This window comes from Panonychus citri, unplaced genomic scaffold (assembly GCF_014898815.1).
Source record: "Panonychus citri isolate SS breed McGregor unplaced genomic scaffold, ASM1489881v1 Contig00011, whole genome shotgun sequence".
Classification (NCBI taxonomy): Eukaryota; Metazoa; Arthropoda; class Arachnida; order Trombidiformes; family Tetranychidae; genus Panonychus; species Panonychus citri.
In genome coordinates, this window is record NW_026515416.1 from 1293724 (window position 1) to 1313199 (window position 19476).

General features: G+C 29.1%; 2 protein-coding genes across 2 annotated transcripts in view; both read left to right on the forward strand.

Annotated features, from left to right (window-relative positions):
- The window catches only part of LOC128392196 (alpha-1,3-mannosyl-glycoprotein 4-beta-N-acetylglucosaminyltransferase B-like), a 29172-nt gene extending 26118 nt beyond the window's left edge, over positions 1-3054 (forward strand). The window contains exons 3-4 of the mRNA XM_053352180.1: positions 1429-2721; positions 2848-3054. Of these exons, the coding sequence (XP_053208155.1) occupies positions 1429-2721; positions 2848-2874 (1320 nt within the window). The 3' untranslated portion in view covers positions 2875-3054. The remainder of the gene's footprint in view (positions 1-1428; positions 2722-2847) is intronic.
- A 2409-nt stretch (positions 3055-5463) lies between these two features.
- Positions 5464-19302, forward strand: LOC128393227 (protein dopey homolog PFC0245c-like). The gene is made up of 4 exons (XM_053353351.1): positions 5464-6158; positions 16765-17416; positions 17941-18115; positions 18819-19302. Exons 1-4 carry the CDS (start codon positions 6114-6116, stop codon positions 19057-19059), a joined length of 1113 nt encoding a protein of 370 aa, XP_053209326.1. The 5' UTR covers positions 5464-6113; the 3' UTR covers positions 19060-19302.
- The last annotated feature ends 174 nt before the right edge of the window (positions 19303-19476 follow it).

A 19476-nucleotide genomic window follows, 5' to 3' on the forward strand; every position in this document is an offset into this window, starting at 1 on the left:
GCTCATCTCCATCATTATCTATCTCCTAATGTTTACCCAATGAAGTTTTTTTTCCCTTAAATTATTTGCTATCATCATTAATTGATTAATTTACTTTCACTAATGCAAGTTAATCAGATAATCAACCATCTATTCTGAGCATGATTATCTATTCATGAATAGTAACATTTATCGAAAAATAAACAAACAATTTCAATGTATCATTAAAATACAAACTGATTTAAGATAACATTCATTAACATTACCTCAATTACAATGGATAATATAAATGCATATTCAATGTAATTACCATTTAACCTTGATTATTTAATTCACTTTGATTATTAATAAGCATCTTCTTTCATGATAATAGTAATTATCATGATAATTACATTATTCATTCAGATTCTAATTATATATATATCTTATCAATGAATTTCTGGATAAGAGATACTCACACTTTCTCACAATTTAGAGTAACAATTTTTATTCAATTTCATCTTTGATTAACTCTCAACATGATTCTAGAAAATTAATTCACATTTATATATAAATGATTCTGATGAATGAATCAAATGAATGAGTTAATTTTATCATCACCATGATTCTCATGAAATTATCTTTTTTTTACTTGGTGACGATGAGAATGATTCTGATAGGATAACATTATCATGATAATATGAAAAGAAACCAAGAGTTGATTTATTCATCAGAAATATTTTCAGTTCTATCAATTTTGATATAGTTAATGATCAGAATTATTTTATTGAATTTTTTGTTTCCATTTTCTCATCATCTAAAAATGATGAATGAAGACAAGATGATCATGAACAATAACAACAACAACAAATATATTATTTCATTGATGCATAAACTTTTACTACTGAATTACAGGTTAATACAATTAATATATTTGATTATAATTTGCTAACATTTGATATATATTGTATTTTGATATATAATTATTATTATCTTGTATTATATCATATGTAATTGATGATAAACCTGATAAAATGATTCATTCATGATAATTATGATTATCAACTATGAAAATAAACAAAACTCATGAAAAGATTAACCAAATCTAATGGTATCATCAGTATTTGTTTACATGATAATATAACAAAAACTTAGTGACCATTGAATTGTAGACACAACAAAAATGGTTACCGTTAGTTTTTGGTTATCATATCACATATAATATTTATAACCATAAATCATATTTATCACATTTCTTTATACTATTATCCTTACCATTGATATTTATTTCATATATTATATTTATATATATTTATACTAATATGTATCTTTTTTTATTCCTTTGATTTATATTTGTATCCATACATTTACCTTTTACTTTGGATTGGTGGACATTTGGATTTCTCTTTCTCTGATGATGATGATGATGATTATTGATCGATGATTATTTTACCTTATTTTGGACGATAGACTGATCTCAATTACGTTAAATCACAAGTCATTGAATTGGAAGGTGAATTCAGTGAATTCCTTGATTCCGGATTATTGGAAATAATTTCACCTTCTCCTGCCTATTATCCTGATTTTAATAATACCCTTAAGCAAACCTTAGGTGACCCAATGGACCGAGTTAAGTGGCGATCAAAACAAAATCTAGACTTTGCCTACCTGATGATGTATTGCCAATCAAAGGGGGTTTATTATGTTCAATTAGAAGATGATATTATTACAGAACCGGGTTTCTTGAGTAAAATGAAAAACTCTGCCCTTAAACATACCGCTGAACGTAAAGATTGGTTCATCATTGATTTCTGTTCCCTTGGATTTATCGGTAAAATGGTCAAGGCGGTTGACCTTCCTTTTCTAATAATCTTTTTCATCATGTTCCATAACGATAAACCTGTGGATTGGTTACTCTTTTCAATTGGTAATGTTCGTTATTGTCGAACCGATGGAACAGAGAAACAATGTCGCCAGGCCATCTCTCGACATTGGATACAACATTGGCCTTCACTATTCCAACATATTGGAACCCATTCATCGCTCAAAGGAAAGATTCAAAAATTGAAGGAAAAAAGTTTCGGTAAAGTTTCCGGTTACTCGCCTCATACCGATAATCCATCGGCAACCATAACTTCAACCGTTCAACATTATAAAACGTTCACACTTCAAGGTGCCTATGAGGGTTATACCTACTTTTGGGGTATCTCACCGAAAGCTGGAGATTATATATTAATTGAATTCACTGATCCAATTGTTATTGATAAATTTTTCATTCGAACCTCTAATTATGAACATCCGGAGGATAAATTTTACAATGCAACCGTAGAGGTTAAACCTATTTTCAAATTGTTACCCCCACCTCCGGATATCACAATAACCACATCATCATCTCAGCAACAATATCCTTTCCCCTCTTACCAATCATCATCTCCACCATCATCTCAATTTCAAAAATCGTTACCATTTTTATCATCTTCATTGTTAATGTCATTACAACCTTCATCTTTATCATCATCTCGTCCATTCACTGAACAACAACAACAGCAACAAGCATCCTCATCATCATCATCTTCTGATGTTGCAGGTCAACCAATATTATTAACTAATCAATATAATCGGACATCCGATGGTTTTGTGATTGTTGGTGAATTTAAATTATCTTCAGGAATCGCTGAAGGTTCTTGTAGTCATTTAGGTGCTGTTAAGATGCTCCGAATTAATTGTCACGTTAATTCCAATAAATGGGTTTTAATTAACGAGGTAAATTTAATAACAGTCAACATCAATTCTAATCCATTGATGAAAATTGAATCAACTAATTTATTTATCTTTCTTGTTTCTCTTCCTATTTCCTTTTCCTTTTCATCATCTATTTCCCATCAATAGATTTACATCAAGCCAAAGCTAAAGTGAAAAAGGCCTTAAACTTTAAACCTGATGAATATAATACGATTATAATACAAAAAAGTTACCAAAAAAAATCACCTAAAAATATATAAATTAATTGATTAAGATTGTTGATATATTTCTGTTTCGATGATAATTTGATGAAATTGTTTTTCTTTTACAATTAAAAACAAAATCAATGAGAAATTGGACAAAATTTTCTCCCTCTCCCTTTAATCATTTCATCATTGGGAAAGTTTACCTGTTCATTAAGAGTTAAATGACAATCTCCAAACAGAGCAAATCATTTAGACGGAATCTCAATTGTGATCTGAATTTATCGCGTAATTGTTGTTGATTCAATTGACTAACATTAACCAACCTTGATCAATTAGGGTGGAACTGATTGTTAAATCTTTTGTTCATCTTTCTCTCTCTCAACTCACAATTGTAATTAGTTAATTAGTTAATTTGTTTTCTTCTTCTTTTTCTGTTAATTTACTTGTATGTTAATCTATTAGTTTTTTTGTGCTTTCATATTCTTGACCTTTACCTGAGTAATTGTTGATTTAATTGTCTCTTCCCATTTTCTTTTCAATTGTTAACAATCAAATTAGCTAAAAGCAATTTATCGGTCATTGTTTAATTTCCTGATTATTGATGATTACATTTCCGTTGAGTTATTTTTCATGTCCTTCATCATTATTCAGTTAATTGCAACAATTAACTTCCGAATGAACCATAACAATCAACTAATTGTTGTCATTGTTTCTTTTTTTATTTTGATTTATGTCTCTATTTTTTTATTATTATTCACTACAAAATGAGTTGATTATGATTAACGTTTAATTGTTACTTTTAATATCACTTTTTTTTTTAGATTTTCTTGTTTACCGTAACAACAATTAACTTGATTGTTTATCGGAAGTTTAACCTTGATCAAATTTTCAGAGTTAATTGTTTCGTTCTCACTTATATAAAACTAATTGAAATTAATTGACTATCAAGTTGATAGTTTTTATTCAATTTAATTGTTGCCATTTTGGTTGACGTTCAATGTTACTTAGGTTACTAAATTAATTGAATTTAATTATTGATCTGATTTAATTTCTCATTGTCTTTTGGTTAGCTTTTAATTTCCTGTATAATTAATTGTTGCTATAATTAACTCTTCGTGGATTGTGTAATTTATTGATTGTAGTTTTCATTTTCCCTTTACCTTTTCCCATCGGAAATTTATTAATTCAACAATTAATCCTTTCCTGGTTAGAAATCAACTCAATTAATTGATTGGTTCAATTTTCAATTGTATCTAATTGATTGATAACTTGATTAACTTTAGTAAAAAACAGTTACTTTTGTGAGTAAAACTTTGAAACATTCAAATCCCATTGATAGTACTGTTAAAGTCCTTAATTGTGTTTACAATTAACACAATTTATTAATCTCATTTGATTCAATCTAAATCATTAACGGATCTCATTTGGGTGACAATCAAATCTTTGTGAAACCCTTGGGTTGACATTTAGATTACAATTGTTATCTTATATACATTATCACCAATGTTTATCGTAGGGTGAGATGATTAAAGTTAATTGTTGATTAAAAACTGTTTGATTAACAATTTACTAATTGTTTGGATTAAGCGAGTCACTTGGCGCCATCTATTGTCTCCCAATTGAACTAAACAGTTGATGCAAAAACTTCAAATATTTTGATTATTGAACAATTAAAACTGATTCATTCTGAGATTATTTAACTTTCTTAATCAGTCTAATTAATTTGAATTGATTGCATCTTCTTTTACAATTAGATAATTGTCAACTAGACTCAAATGTGATCAATTTGTGATCCAATTTTTTGTTTTCTTGTAATCGTAACAATTTAAACTTCGAGCTGATTGTTAAAAGTTGATACAATCATTTAATACGAGAAAATAATTAATCATTTCTATTTTTTATCCATTAATAATTGAAATTGATTATTTTTCATTCTAAAAACAGTTACAATTGTTGTGAAAATTGCCCCGAAGGTACAAAAGCAAATATTAACTACAGATAATTATTCAGGTTAAAAATAGCAATTTAATTTAAATTGTATATTAATCATAGAAAGTAATTATTTTCATCACAATTGTGTGGTCGAAAGTTTGATAATTTAAATCCATTGATTGAGAAATAAAGTAAATCCGATTAACCAGAAGTGACTTTTAATCATTTTCAGTTGTTTCTTGCCAAAGTAATAATAAAATGTCAAGTTACAATTAACTGAAAGATGATTGAAATAGACAAGCAATCAAATTATAAATCAATTGTTGACTCGAATCAGGAATGAAAAAGTTTAATTGAAAGCAAAAAAAAATTTGATGATTTCAATTGGGATCAATGATAAGTAATAATATTGATAAAAGTAAATGTTTCATTCAATGTGTCACTATGTTAATATTGTCATGGAAATGTTGAATTTCACCATGATGATAATAATAATAATAATCATCATGATGATTTCCATGCACACAAACTGAATTATCGACTGAATCTTGGATGCGCAACTCAATTTGATTCCAGAGGCAGAATTGAAAGCAAGTTTCAATATCTTTCATGGTGAAAAGAAGGTAACAGAAGAAGATAAAGAAAGAAAAAAAGAAAGACCAGTTCAGATTACTATTTACTCCTTCATCGTCATCATCATCATCATCTTTGTCACTTTCCTTCATTCACCAGTATTAACAGAGAGAGAACGAGAGAGAGAGAGAGAATCCAAAACAACAACAATGTTCAGAGAATTACAACTTTATCATTTTTACCTGTTCTCTTGTTAACTTTCATATATAATTTTCATTTTCTCTTCAATTGTGATTAAATTACGTTCTCTTGGTGTGTATCTAACTGTTCAAATTGAGCATTTATCTTCATCGGCCTTGAATTTTATTCTCCATCATCATCATCTTTGCTCTTCTCTCTCTCTCTTCATCATTTCCTCGTTCTTTTCATTCTGGTTGTTCATCACAATTTTCATCTCTTTTTCATTTCTTCCTCACTCTTATCCTGAGCTCTATCCTTCAATTTTACCTGAAAGAGAACCAGAAAAAAAAGTGATTCCAAATCGATTCTATCTGATTATCGGTGTTAATTGTTATCGTTACTCTTTAATTTACAAAACATTGTTAACTGTTAATTTCCATTAATTATCATGAAAGTATAACAATCAATCAGATACCAATTTGATTGCTTATTCATTTTTACTTTTCATTTGGTTTTCTTTTTATGGTGAACATTGTTACACCTTCAGCATCAGTTTCAATGCTTTTGGTAAGTTAACCAATCAATTTAATTATAATCCTTTTCGTTGAAACAATTAGATGAACCTAAATCACTAATTGTCAACCAATAATTGAATAGTTTAAACAACCTAAACGACCTTATCAAAACCTTTGAACACCTTAAATCATCATCATCATCATCTTAAGTGATTAAATCATTTACTTTTGTAGGAGAAGATGAAGAAAAAAAAAATCAATAAAATCAATGTTAATCTTTAAGTAATTAGATTACAACAATTATCCCTTTAGTAATTGATGATGATTGATAAAAGTTTTTCATACTCACACACACAATTTAAGTTGATTAAATATGATTTAGATTATAATCATTTACCATTAAAATTATGATAGATTTGACTTTCTGATTATTTCCTTGCATGATTAAGTTAAATTGATTAGATGATGATGATTAAAAAAAAGAGATTGAAAGATGATTGAAATAAAATTAACAATCAAAAAGTAATCAATTATCATTGTTGATCACATTAGTGGTGTTTCATATTCATTAAATTGTCATTATCATGATAAAATCTCCTTCAAATGAATGATATACTTTTTTTTTCATTCAAATTCCCATATTGTACCTTGAATGATGAAGATGAAGATGACAACGACGACGATGATGATGATGATTATGATGATGATGATGAAGCTTAATCACAAATAATCAACATATTATTAAGCTACAATGTTAAAGATATAATAATAATCAATAAAACTGCTATTGGGTGAAATAGAGTTGCTCAGATTACTCTGAACTGAACTGAACAATGATAATAGTGGATCCATTTTTGCTTTCTCTAAGCTTGATGGACTTACTATTTAATCATGATTACAAGGTTAGTTGTTGATCATCAATATTTGATGACAACAATTTACTAATTTACATTTAATGAACTTGCAATGAACAGGTAACACATACTATGGACCAATTAGTTGATTGAAATGTAAATCATATCATGTACACCTTATTGATCATCATGATAATGTATCATTTTCTTTACCTTTAGAATACAATTAACTTGATGATCAATCACAATCGTAAAGTAATAATAATAATAATAATAATCTTAATACAGTTTAATTGTTTGCTTTTCCATTGATAATGATTGTTGATTGTTCCTTGGAATAAATTATTCCATTGATTTCTGGTTACTTTTCTGGTGCCAATTTCTTTCCCTTTTTTTACTTTGTTATTACCTTGAAATGTTAATCAATTGATTGACAATTTATTTAGAACTTTTCGAATTTTTTTTCATCTTTTTTTCTCTCTTTTTCGTTCTCTCAGAACATTCTGAGAATATCTGATTTTCTATTCCCTAATAACTCATGAGACTTTTTTTCCCTTTGATTGTTTCTCTCTCCCTTTTTATCGTCAACAAATTGGACGAAATCAATGATTGACATTGATTTCTTTTCATAATTTACTTTAATTCTGATTGTGATTCAAGATGAGAAACAAATAAACACCAAAGCGAAAGGAATAGTATTCAAAGTAACAGAAACATCGTTCGTATATTAGATAATTTGGTTAACCAGAATCTGTTCTTTGTTCCCTGATAATCATCATGATAGCAATGAACAATTGTCTAATCATCATCATGTCAACACATGAATATATTCTCGAACATTGGAACAGACTCAGAGACAAAAACTCTAATCATTTCTTCAATGTTTCCATGAGATTTTCTGCTTTTCTCAAATGGAAATCACCATGATATCCATTAATATAGAGATCGAGATGGAAACAAAAAATAACAATAATAAAGGAGAAAAGAGAGAAAAAGTTCTTAATAATTTCATCTTGGAACAGAAAATCGACCTTGTAATTAGATAATCGAATTAAAGTTCTAAGTATATATATTTCTTTCTTTCTCCCTAATCAATAAACTTTCACTTTCCATCATCTAATTATAATCATGATAATCATCTGATAATTATCATGGATTCATGTTGATTGAGTGTTAAAGTTATTGTAGGAAAACTTTTTCCCCTTCTTTAGTTTTAATTATCAGTTAATTGTCTTCCAATGGTTTAACACGCAAGAATTGATAGAAAAGTGAATAATTAAAATTAGATTATTGATGATTAAGTTTCATTCTCTTGATTAATTCTGAGACATATATTATCATGATAAGAAAATATCGAGCTGATGAGAGGAAAGAAAACCAAAAAGTTCGTTCTGATAGTTGAACGATTATAATTTAAATGGATAATTTTTAATAATACTAATTGTTTGTCGTCACTTGATGATTAAACCAATTACTGTAAACCTATTTCTAATCTGTATCCATGTAAATTGTTCATTTACTTCAATTCTGCTGACACCGTTCTGGGTGAAATTGAAAGCTAGATTTATCCACGATTCTCAATATCAACTGTTGGGTTTATATACCAACTGAATGAGGAAATAAAAAAGATTCAGCTTATCTCAGCTAAAATTATCTCTTCTAACTGATTTATCATGGTAGACATAATGATGATGATGATTATCATCATCATGAGTCTGATCAATGTTACATTTATCATATGTGTGTGTCTCTGAGCAAATATAACTCAAGAATCCATTTCTATCATGTCCATATCGTTACCATGTTGACTTTGTATCTTCAAGTATTATTATTGGGATACTTCAGGTTGAAGATAAAAAATAAGCTTGAAAAGTATCGTTCTTCTTGTATTTTTCATTGCAAGATGAAGGATTAGCATCCTCATCATCCAATCGATAACTGAACAGTTGAGAAAACGATTTGGGAAAAAAAAGCAAGATAAAGATACGAAGGAGTAAAAAGAGTGAGCCTGAAGAGAGATGTTGATGTTGATGATGATGATGGAGGTGATAAAGATGATAACGTCAGAACTGTTCATCCTCATCATTCCCAATTCTATGTGAGAGATAACATGTGAATTGGAAAAATAAAACTCAAATAAAAAGCTAGAAATGGAAAAGACAATCAGGAACTTTGCAACTTTTTCCTTCCTTCAGTTGATAATATTTCTTATTCCAATTGGAAATACAATAGAAAATATATTTTCCTCCATTTCTATTTCATCTAAATCGCGAAAAATACTTACGATTATAACTTTTTATCTCAACCATTTTGTCCACCATTGAAATCACGGCGATGGAAAATCATCACCATGAGTCTCATCATTAACTCAAACCAATGAATTGCCCAAAATATTATAAACATTATCATGATTATTGAACAATCTAGAGTAATGGTTGACAGTTATTCTCATGGGATCAATGGATATACTCATGAAATATTTGCTTTTAGTGGAAGAAAAAAAATAAGGTTAAGTATCAGAATTATCTTAATCATTATCATGATTATCATCATCAACCATTCATTTTCATGATGATGATATAATCTTTCATGATGGCGATTCTTTTATCAACAATTTCGAGAAAGAATTTTTTTTTCTTTCTTCTTCTCTATTTCTTATATGTATGTAATCAGCTTTGTTCATTAATTCATCGTCAGCTGAATAGAGACATTCTATCAACACGATTACTTAATTAACTTACCATTATTAACTCAGTCATCATGATTGAGTTGATGACCATTGAATGACCATCTTCATCTTGTTTCCGTTTCTGCTGACAATCAATTGATTTAACAGCTATTACATATGATATTATGTTTCAAGGTTACAATCTAATCTTATATATTATTAGCTAATGAGTCTATTGAGGTTCATCAACATTGATTATAATCAGTTGATCAACTCAATTGATTGTTTGGGTTACCCTGCTAATTTCAAACACAATCAGAGGTAAATTATTATTACTTTTAGGTTGATTGTTGAGCTTACAATTAACGATGTCTTTGTTATCATTTACATTTTGTCTGAATGTCAAAGTGATTCTGGTTAGTTGAATTTATTATCGTTCCCCTGGTTTTCTGGTTTTCTGGTGAAAATTTCATTCTAACCAGAAAATTGATTTTTCTTTCACTCCATTTCAGTTGATTCATTGATGATGATGATGATGGAGGAAAACAGATATAAATTCATTACATGATGTAAACAGTTTCATGATATGAAAAAAAGAGTCTATGTTAACACAATCGATAAACTTTTCGTACGATTTCAATTTAAATTAGATTGTGATTGTTGACAATTCTCATTGACTATTATATTGGAAATGCAAATGATGCAATAAAAAATTAATCATCATTGAGGTAATAATAATGAGAAGGATTTGAAACTAATTAACTCGAGTGATTAGTAAGAAAGAGAAGGTCAAAGTATCACAATTAACTTGACAATCGATTTGGCTGAAAGTTCAATTATACATAATTCAATACTCTGATTGAGATAGTTTTAAAATTCTGAAACTTTCTGTCTACATTATTGTTTTATTTTCTGTCCACTGGTCAACTTTAAATTCAATATTTTGATTGCTCATTAATTTATCATCATCTTGTTTCTTGTTACATGGTTGACCAAAAAACAGCATCATCACAACCAGATAGACTCTGTGTGTATGTGTAACATTATGAGATTATATCATTTGGGATTTTATGAAGAAGATGATGAAGATAAAGTGATGATGATGACAAGGGTAAACCTTGAAGATGTCATTGGTTATAATAACTCAGCATCATCTTTATCATCATAGTAATAATAGCTTCTTATTATTACTTTGATTGATTTCAAGGGAAAAACATAGAAAGCAAATGCTGATGATGATGATGATGATGTTAATGATAATGATAATTATGATGATACACAGCCCACCCCACTTCAAGTAACTTTACTCATTATGAAACCCTTCAGATCAAATCTCTCATTTATTATACTGATTACAGTTATTCAATTGAGTTGATTAGTATTAATTTATATCCATCTATGTGATTATACCTACAGAGCATTTTTCCTTTTAAGTTTTTTTTTCAGAATATCATTGAGCAGTTAATTAGACCTCAAGTTCGAGTTTTGAGAGTTCGAGTGATACTCAGTTGTCATGTCTCAATATCGAAGAAGTTCAGGCCTGATAGGATTCATTTCGAGGGACATTTGATGGTCAGAATAAAAGTTTTGATCAACGTTTGATACAATAAAATGTAAGCACATTGGCTACGAACGGTTTGTAGATTTGGTCATTTGGTTTTCTCAATAAAAACACAGGTAGACAGAAAAAGCTCAAAAGCAATTAGATTGAGAAATTAATGTCAATCATGTTAGACAAATGTTCATGTTGAACCATCTAACGAATTCGGCTCGAAAGTCTAAGCTTATAAAAAGTTAATTAGCTCAATTTACTCCGATGAGAAAAAAAAATGTAAACAAAAATCGTGATATTATCAAATTTAACTTTCAATTTATTCAATTAAAAGGTATCATTGAAATTCATTTGTATCATCTTCTTGTTTTCAACTCGAAATAGAGTTGAGCTTTGTAATGAATCTCTGACGATGAACTGAATGCTGGACTCTTGAGTTAGAGACTTTCACAACAGAGGTCATATAATCTGGTTCGTTTTTGGTTCAATCGATTTGAGATCTTCAATGCTGGTGAAAGAATGAAAATATAATTTATATTATATGAATTTCTGGATTGAATTTGAAGCTGATTGTGATTATCGATGGTTCTTATACAAGGGTAGCAAAACAACGATGATAATATCATCCTGATAATATAAGAACTGATTTAAGGTGATGGTTAAATAAAAGCTTGAGGTTGATTGATTATGTTAAGAAGAAGATAGAAGAAAAAAAGTTCGAAGGCGAAAGTTTCAGATTGTTCTGAGATTCTGATAACGATGATGAGGTAGAAAAAAAATAACTTTTTTCACCGAAGTAAAAGAGACAGAAAAAAAATGGGAAAGAGAAGATGAAAAAACGAGGATGATGAGAAAAAGGAAGAAGAAACAAGAAAAATCCACTTCCAACCTCCTTCATCTTCCATGATCTATTCACCAACCTCTCTAGTCCACATATCATCTTCATCATCTTCATCATCTTTTCATACCCTCCCACTGAACCCTCCACATAGATTGTCATTCTTACCCTTTTGTGCTTCACCCTCCTCCCAATCCCAATCCCACTCACATGCCTCATGATTGATTGTTACTTTTAACCTGATTTCATGATGACCTTTTTTTGGTGTCTATCTACTGATAATGAATCCGATTCCAATGGTGGTCTATCTGCTGTGCTACCAAAGTTCAACCATAAAGTCAAAAAAATATGAGAAATCAAAAAGAAGAGAGAGAGAAGAGAAAAAAACTCATCATCAAGGTACCAATCAAATTATGACTCAATTTCCCATGTGAATACCCTGAATTGGGTGTAATAATGATAGGGAATGATGAAGATAAAGATGAGAAGAGTGAAGAGGAAAAAAAACTCTCTCAATCCAATAAAAAAAACAACATCATCATGAAGATTGAAACTGAAATGCAATAAGTTAACCGATTATGGAATATATATTTAATATATCTTTTTGAGTTTCAAATTCCATGTGAATTTTGAATTTTTCCTCTGTTATTCCCTGAGGGTATTCATGAGATAATGTAAGAGTAGCAACAACGAAAACACAATAACCATGTTGTATTTTTCCTTGTACCCTGACATTAAGATTATAAGATTACGATAGAGAGGTTGAATAAAATGATTCTGATCATGATGATAATTGTATCATGTTAAAATTTAATCATATTCCAGGCACCTGAATACAATTAAATTAATCATTGTGAAAATACATTGTGATCCATATTGATCTGTAAATTTATTGGAAATGATTTAAGGGAACAATTTACTTTTTTTTCTGGTTCATTAAAATCCAATTAACTTATTAATTTAATCGTTAACCTGTCAGAATGAGTTTACTATTAAGTGGTTATTATATCTCCTCTCAATATGCTCAGTATCATCATGAACATCACCATGAAAAAGATACAAGATTTATGGTGTTCATGTAAGTATCTGGGTGGATGATGGGGAGGTTGAAACTTTCACCCAATACTCTGAGACTGATGAACTTTTTATCTTATTGTTTCATATAATAAATTATTATATTCTGCTCATTCTCATACTCATCATACAATTAGTCTCACAGGGAGAGTGAGAGAGAAGTGAAAAACAAAAATGAAACCAATGATGAGAAAACAATACAAAACCCAAATGGATGTTCATCCATGATGATAATATATTAATATAAATACAAAGTTTATCTTAATCATTCAATTAACATGTTACATGGTAACCCAATCAAATCAATAAGATGCAATTTACCGTTATCTCTTAATCTATTAATAACTTTAATTATCCTGTTTTACTTGTATGATATTGGTAACAATTTATCACCATCAACCTCCGAGCAAATATATAACCACCATAGAGATAGAAAAAGTATCATGAAGATGAAAAAAGTTACTCAATTCTCAGCATGTGAAAGTTTTATTATGATAACTTGCAAATCCCCGAATAAGATGATAAACGATATTCAATGTAAATGGTTATTATTATGGCGAAACTATTAGTCAATTACATGGGAAAGAGAAAGAATATTTTCCCTAAGAATTCAGAATTTTCATCGTCATAAATGCTCAGAGAATTTTGGTTTTGAATCTTCTTCTTCTTGCTGACCAGATGAATTTTTCTCTCTTAAATTCTAACCTGAATTCTGGTTAATCTCCTGCAATTGATGAGAGAGAGAAAAAAAAAGTTTAACTGATCCATTATCATGATAAGTTTCAATTTATCTCATAAATGAAATTGGAATTGGTAATAAAAAATGACCAAAGTTGATAATCATGAATACGGTTCATGAAACAACATCAACAACAACGATGATGATGATATATTATAATATATAATTCAGGTAAACAGATATCTACAGGGTAAAGGTATTGATTTGATTGAATCATGAGTAATGCATTGAACCAATTGTAGAAAATCAATAACATTATTAAGGTGAGAGTATCTTTTTTTTTCTTACCTTGATACAGAAAATGATGTTTTGTATCTCAGACAATGAGGTAAAAAAAAATAAAGGATAAGTGGAAAGGGTAATGATGATGATGGAGGAGGAAGATAAGGTTGATTTGAAGGTGGAAATGATGATGATGATGTTGGTGGGTAATGACATGAGAATGTGATAAAATTGATAGCATTGAGTTTGGAACATTGTATCAAAATGTAATCATATGGATTCTATTGGAAGCGATTGTTTCTCACGTAATTTGGTCAGCCTTTAATAAGGAAGACGAAGGAGGATGAATACAATGGCTATGAAGTTCAGGGTATTGGTGGTGGTGATGTTGATCAAATGAATGACTCTTGTTACCTTTTCATGATATTCCAACTCAAAACCCTGCCCAAGTAATTTATTTTCTTCTTGATTTCTTATTATCAGATAAGAGGTGAGAAGTTATAACTTTTTTATGAAGAACAAGGAGAAGAAGAGTGAAGAAAGGAAAATAATAAGAGCAAGATGAACAAGAGAGAGAGAGAGAGAGAGAGTATTAGAATATTGTTAGAACTCGATGTTGATAATGATGATATCGAATTTGAACTTTGTTGCACTTTCGATAATTTTCTCTATCGATATTAACTTATACTCGAGAGTAACATATTGATTATCATGAACCCATGATGATGATAAATATATCATTATCAACGCCTTTGCGTGATCATTATCCGTATGAAATGTTATCATCATGATTATGATAAATTCTTGAGAATTATTATCATTAGATTGAGCTTTTGGAGAGATCGAAAATTTTATCTGCTATATTCCAGTTGATAATACATGAAAATTTTCTTCCAAATTCGTCCACTCTACATGAGGGAAAACTTCTGAATTATCGTTGGAATTATTTTATTATTAATCTCTTTTTTTTCATATTTGATTCTGAATCAGCATTTCTATTCATACTCAGGAGAGAGAGAGAGAGAGAGAGAGAGAGAGAGAGAAAATAGTTGAAAATTCAATATCTTCGTATTCATTTTTAGCATTTGATTTCCATGATAAATAAAATACAATTAATATTAATACTGATACAATATTATCATGTAAGATGAGTAATTCATTTCATGATATTGTATCAGATTTGTTTCAACATCATGGATTCACCATAATCATCATCATGGTGGAAACTTATTATATTGATGAAAAAAGTAAATCTAATCTATTTTTTTTTCTACTGAAAATTTATTTTCTCCTTCACTGAACTTTCCCTGTAATTTGACAAATATATTTACCATCAGTTTGTTATGATTACCAATCATGTCAACATGATAAAATTAATAATCGATTCTGATGAAATATGTATATAAATAAATCTTCAATTGATCAAGATTATTATGAGACAAGAGATTTTATTTAAACATTTCAATATTAATCAGCTCATCTGATTGTCACTTGTTCAGTACGATAATTATCATATATGAATTTGAGATGATTAGTTGATAAATTTTCCGATTAATCTGGAACTGGACCCTGAACTTTTCATTTATCATGATTGATCCATGGAGATGATGATAACTTTTTATTTTCTCTTAACCCTTTTCCTGTTTATTTGATGGATATTTTTATTCCCCTCTCATATATTTCATGAGATGATTATTATTACACCAGTGAGAGTTGTCATCATGATCATTGTGTTGTCATCATATTAATAAATTGTTGCCCAGAACCTGACAATGAGATGATATAGTTATTGTTATCCTCTTTATTGTCATCGCCATCATCATCATCATCATCCATTACAATTATCATTTGAACTGAATATTATCATGATCATGGTAGATTCTGTACTTGAATTGAGTGAAATGAAAAAAAAAGTAAATTCCTCTAATAGTTTCATTCAATTACGATGAAAAATTAAGTCACATAACAATAATAATGAAGCCAAAAATGTAATACAAACTAATTCATATTGTTTGTTAACAATGATAACTGTAAATGATTATCCGCCATTGTTGTTGTGCTTAAGCTTGGAATACTCAGTTTATCAACTATTTCATCATCATCATCATCATTACAATTACATGAATATGATTCATTGTTGATAAATTGCTATTCTGTATACTCAATTTATTAATATCTCAATGATATTTCATCATATCAAAGTATCAGTTGGAATTGAAAGTTTATCATGAATTGAAAAATTCTGGTTTCAATTTCATCATCAACTTTGTTTCTCATGAAATTTTCAGCAGACAATTGACTTAATTTTCATCAACAATAGTTCACATTCATGTATCTCATCATGTTAATTAATTTAATCTTCTTAATTATCATTCATAATCACTGTCATAATCAGTTGATTTTTTTTTCGTTACTAATATTAATATTTTCCTTGATTCGTTTTGTTATCGGTTCAATTATTTTCAATTTAATCAACGTTTTTCTTACTCATTGTAATTACAATTTCATTTGATTTACATTCAATTTAAAATTCATCTTGGTCTTTGATTGTTGAATCGGATAATTGTAATTACGTTTCATGTATTGATATCGTTATGATATTATTAATACATGAAATTAAATGAGTAGTGTGGGTTTTCAAATTCATTTGCTCATTGATTTGATTAATTGTTTTTGTTTTTTTTTTCCTCATTTTTATTCATTTATTTTAGGAGATTGAAAAATTGGTCCTCGATGAGATATCTGACTTTACACCTCCCAACCAGGGGGTGAACCTTTGTCCAGCTCCGGAAGGACATCGAGATCCAATTGCTAAATTATTATCATCAAGCAGAAAAAAGCGAATTGGATTTAATTCAAATTGTGATTCAATGATTAAGATGATGATCCATTGTGATTATGTTGATTGTGATGAGGATGAAGAGGAAGAGGAAGATGATGAGTATGATGAAGAGGAGGATGAGAATGATGAGAATTCAGATTCAAGGAATTATCATGATAATGGGAATGAAATTGATTCTAATTGTGGTGATGATAAAAGAAGAAGATTAAGAAGAAGACGAGGTGAAGAAGAGAGAGAAGGACGAGGAGGAGGAGGAGGAGGAGGGGAAGTTGAAGAAGATGATGATGAAGATAAAGAAAAAGAAAAAGAAAAAGGTAAAAGAAAAGTAAAAGGAATAAAAGTTGGAACTGGAATTCGAAATAGGATAAGAAGACGAAGACCAACCGGTAATACTACTGTTGATACAAATTCTGCTCTCGTTGAGATGAATTCACAACTTTTTCTCCATGAAGATGATTGTTGCCTCTCACCTGATCTCGATTCTAGGTCTGGATCACCATCACCAGTTCACCTTATTTCAGGTAAACAGTAATTTAATATTACTCTGAGGAAAAAGAATTTTTTTTTCTCTCTCTCTCTCTCTCTCTCTCTCTCAAATGATACACAATTACATGGATCATGATTCATTCTGAAAAAATGGTGGAACTTTTTTTCACACCCTAGTTGAGTGTAAGAACCAAAGTATTCACTTTATTATTAAGGTGGAATTTTTTTTCTCCATCAATTAAGGTTATCATTTAATTGGTAATAATAAGAATAAATTTATTAATCTAATGGCGATGATCATGAAAAAAATGAATTGAATCAAATGTTATCATGTTAATTGTTACCAAGGAGACTAATTTAAACCCACGTTTCATGGTAAATTAATTTCATAGAAAAAAAAGAAAGAGAAATTGTTAATATATGCAAAGAGTAACCATGGCAACGTTCTGATCGAATATTGAAAAAGTTTTTTTGATGAATTTTGTATTTCGAATCATCTAAATGTAGAGAAAATGTCGTGACGAATTTTTCTTTTCATTTTTTTTTTCTCTTTTCAAAGGTCCGAATGGTCATCGGTCAAACAGCAACAATAACAGAAATAGTGATCATGGTGTCCTTCATGAAACTGATCGTAGGGAGCAATTGAATAGTCCTGATGTGAATCAATTCCTAACCCATGAACCTCCTGATGGATGTGAAAAGGTTAACATAGTGAAAGATATTTCTAAGAAAAGGTAAATATTGAGCATTTTTATCAGTTCTCTCTTCAGATTTCATCATGAATCCATGGGAGAAATTTCAATTTATTACTTAATTTGGAAACTTTTTTTTAATAGTATAAATTGTCCTTCTCATTAAAGATAATAAGCTTATTAGTCAAGAGAAAGAGGAAAAAGAAAGGGAAAAATAATAAGAGTGAAAGAGAGAATAGAAAGTTGAAAAAGTTCGAGAGGAGAAAAGTTCTGACTGAATTTTCTGTTATTCAGAGTAACATGGTGATGATCATGATCATTATCATTATTTACTTAAAGTATTCTAGCAATAATAATAATTTCTATTCATCTATTAGATAATGAAGATGCTCATTAAAAGATGAGAATGAGCTTCATGAAAAGTAAACATGAATCAGAATTAAATGATAACAATGAAAGAGGAAAAAAAGTTCCGAAATTAATATAATAGTTATGAGTTATTAGTATAAAGTTGATCTTATGTTAATTGTAATGATACTAATCATTAATATCGTCAAAAGATAATCACTAAAAAGTTACAATGTTAATATAATATGAAGAAATGAGGGATAAAAAAAAGTTCCAAAAAATCTGAGTAATAATCATGGGGAAAGTTGATTAGTTCAGAGGTTTCCGATTCGATCCATGAGTAAAGTAAAGGTTCTAAGGTCTTTCTTTTTGTTGTAATTTTCTCTTTCTTTTGTAGCATTCGACCTTTGAACTCCCTGTCCCATGTCGTCCTTGCCCCATGTCCACAGAAACCATGTAATCCGGGGTTCGTTTTACTTCCCAGTCAAAGTTCAGCGTTTTTACCCTTGAATCGACCTTCAAGTGACCATCTCACCCATTTGGACAATATAACAAATCGTCTTAACAATACAGATCTAATCGGTAATGAGTATTATCAGTCAATCATTAACAATAATAATAACGAGAGCAACAATTAAGCTAATTGTTTGTTGATCAGACAAAAAGCAAGGATCAAAAATCACAATCAAATTGAGGAAACAAAAGTAAATCAATCAACTTGTTATCGGATCCTGAACAGAATCTCAATTAACTAAAAATACTAATTACAATTAACGATTCATTTTGAATTTTCGACAATTGATTTTCTTGCTATTCTCTTGATTTTTTTATTTGATTAAATATTGGTGACAATTAAAATCATTCATATTATTGACTATTGAGATTCATTGTTTTCTTTTTGTTTTTCATTTAATTGCAATCGAAATGATTAATTGATTATTACACAATTGCATCTCCCAATCAGTTGATAATTGTTTTCTTATAATTTAAATCCATTTTAAACTGTATTATCCAAAGATTAAATTGTCAATTACAATTAACTTTTAAATTATCAA